We start from the raw sequence: 2,323 nt of genomic DNA, 5'->3' as shown, positions 1-2,323 counted from the left end.
ATTTAGGAACGGAGGGAGTATTTTAGTGGATTTACCACTACCAGGCTTGTTTAAGTAGTATAATCGGCTAAGATACCATTTCATAGACTGGATATTGCAGAGACTGCAACACATTTGCAAATCACTAAATTTCAACAAGAAATTGACATGCAGTGACGTCGTTAAATTGCTGCCTTATGTATATGTGATGGCATGGTTGTACACTGGAGGTGCAAGAATATATGCGCTATTGCACATTTGCTGATTTACAAACGCACTTGCTAATTTATAATTGGTGGTTCTCGGTACTACACTATACATCAATTTCAAGTTTTGATCTTTCTTATTAGTTGCTTCCTTTTGCACTTTATAAAACTTCTGAATTTTATGATGAATCTGCATGTTATGATTTCACTATCATCCTTCTAGCGTATAATGTTCATGATTGCTTTGTATTTAACTGTTTAATCTCATATTACAAGATTCGTGATACATGCATCATATATATGTTTTGATGACGTCTGAATATAAATATATAAATTGAGAACTTAGATTGGAAAACTGGCTACAAGGATGATTACTGTACAACCGACACAAGGAGAACTTAGATAGGAAACCTAGCAAGTACCTGTTTCATCGACTGCGGGATGTTTGCGGCGCGGAGGAAAATAGAGCTCTTTTGTGTTCTCTGAAAAACCAAGTAACAGTTACTTAGTTTCAATATACGGGCAAGGATAATAGTTTCTTTTGCAACAGATCAAGCAAAACTAGAATGATTTGCCCATTAAATTTTAAAGTTTGCAGACAAATCGAAGTTTAATACTATGCCATCGTAAAAATAGATAGGAGAAATGCACACCTTGAAAAAGAGCATCAGCATCACCATCAAAAGTATCCAGCTGAGACAAAAGGAGTAATACATATATTAAACCGTGGTAATGAAAGGGGATATAACAACACATTGATATTACGGGGTATAGTTAACTTAACTAGTCTCTTCAGTTCTCTCTCTTAAGAAAAAACTAGTCTCTTCAATCGAGTCCTCTAATATTCCCGTACAAAGAAGGTAGTGAGTAAACTGGTTACATTCCTAATCTTGGCTGTTGAAACATGTTATTATCCATCTAAGCACTACAAGACGTGACAACTGATAACCAAAGTGAGGAGGGAGGCGGGTATATGAGTAAATGTCACTTTCCAAATTGACAAACAATTTCCCTAAAAACGCTAATTCGATCAATAATTCCAAGAGATTTTTGTTTCATGTAACCTCCTGAAAGTTAAATCCTTGTCATTAGCATGTGTCTGATTGATCACCTAGCTCTGTCACTAATATTAATATGCTTTGACTGAGTTGTTTAGGAGATGTTTCATGCATGTTAAAATACATAACTCACTAGTCACTACTCACTGCATGACCCAAAGTCATGCTGCTGATTTATTCAACCCGTTTCTTTTGTTTAGCTTTAGTCACAAATAATTATAATAAATTGCATTAAATATTAATCTATCAGTAACTTGAAGCAAGTAAACAGCTCGTGCATGAAAGCCCATTTAATTACCTGCTCAAGCTTACCACCAACATTTGCCCTGTCAACAACAATCAGAGACATCCCCACTCCACAACCAACACTGCAGAAGTATTCTGAGCTTAGTATTGAATAATAGTATGAAGAGAGGATGCGACTATACTCACATGCTGATTTCATGCAATTACCTTGTAACATGCATTCCTTCAAGAATGTCAACCTTCTTAGGATTTGCAGATGATCTGTTACATCATATAATGCACAACACTAGCTGGTAAGAGAAGTTTAATGGCCGAAATCTTGAAGGTTGCAAGACTTGTATTTCACATAGTATTAGCATTTTAAATAGATTTACTTTTGTGTTAGGCCATAACCAAGCTCCCCATATTCAGAATGACCCCAACTTATGCAAGAATCATCTGCACCAACAGTGTGGTGCATGTTACCAGAAGCCATGCAGCGGATGTTCCAACCGCTGAAACAAACAAATCATCTATTAAAAAGATAAGTGAGGATAATACTATTTCAACAGGAAGCTGATTATGAGAATAGGTAAACAGCAGAGTGTAGCCATCGAGGTCACTGTTCATCACTATGGTATTTCATAGTTTGCAAGGAACCTTAAATCCATGACTGGCTTTGGATACATCCACTCATCGCCTTTACTCTTCACCTTTCCCCACATATACAGCTGCCCGCGATCTAAAAACAAAACCAAATGACCAACGATTAATTAAAATATAGCAGTTATAAATATTCCAACAGTATGTTGGTACTGTTTCAACATTCCTGAGCGGCGCACTATGTTTGTGGCC

The 2,323-nt window shown here is 36.5% G+C and overlaps 1 protein-coding gene across 3 annotated transcripts in view; it reads right to left on the bottom strand.

The window, feature by feature from the left end:
- LOC119322859 (protein RCC2-like) overlaps positions 1-2,323 on the bottom strand; it is an 8,045-nt gene that overhangs the window by 1,613 nt on the left and 4,109 nt on the right. For all 3 annotated transcript variants that reach the window (XM_037596397.1, XM_037596407.1, XM_037596400.1), the window contains exons 11-16: positions 2,129-2,210; positions 1,864-1,983; positions 1,697-1,750; positions 1,542-1,611; positions 839-878; positions 608-667 (exon numbers count right to left, since the gene is read on the bottom strand). In XM_037596397.1, the coding sequence (XP_037452294.1) occupies positions 608-667; positions 839-878; positions 1,542-1,611; positions 1,697-1,750; positions 1,864-1,983; positions 2,129-2,210 (426 nt within the window). The remainder of the gene's footprint in view (positions 1-607; positions 668-838; positions 879-1,541; positions 1,612-1,696; positions 1,751-1,863; positions 1,984-2,128; positions 2,211-2,323) is intronic.

This window comes from Triticum dicoccoides, chromosome 1B (genome assembly GCF_002162155.2).
Source record: "Triticum dicoccoides isolate Atlit2015 ecotype Zavitan chromosome 1B, WEW_v2.0, whole genome shotgun sequence".
Classification (NCBI taxonomy): domain Eukaryota; kingdom Viridiplantae; phylum Streptophyta; class Magnoliopsida; order Poales; family Poaceae; genus Triticum; species Triticum dicoccoides.
This window is presented reverse-complemented; position numbering and strand designations above follow the sequence as displayed.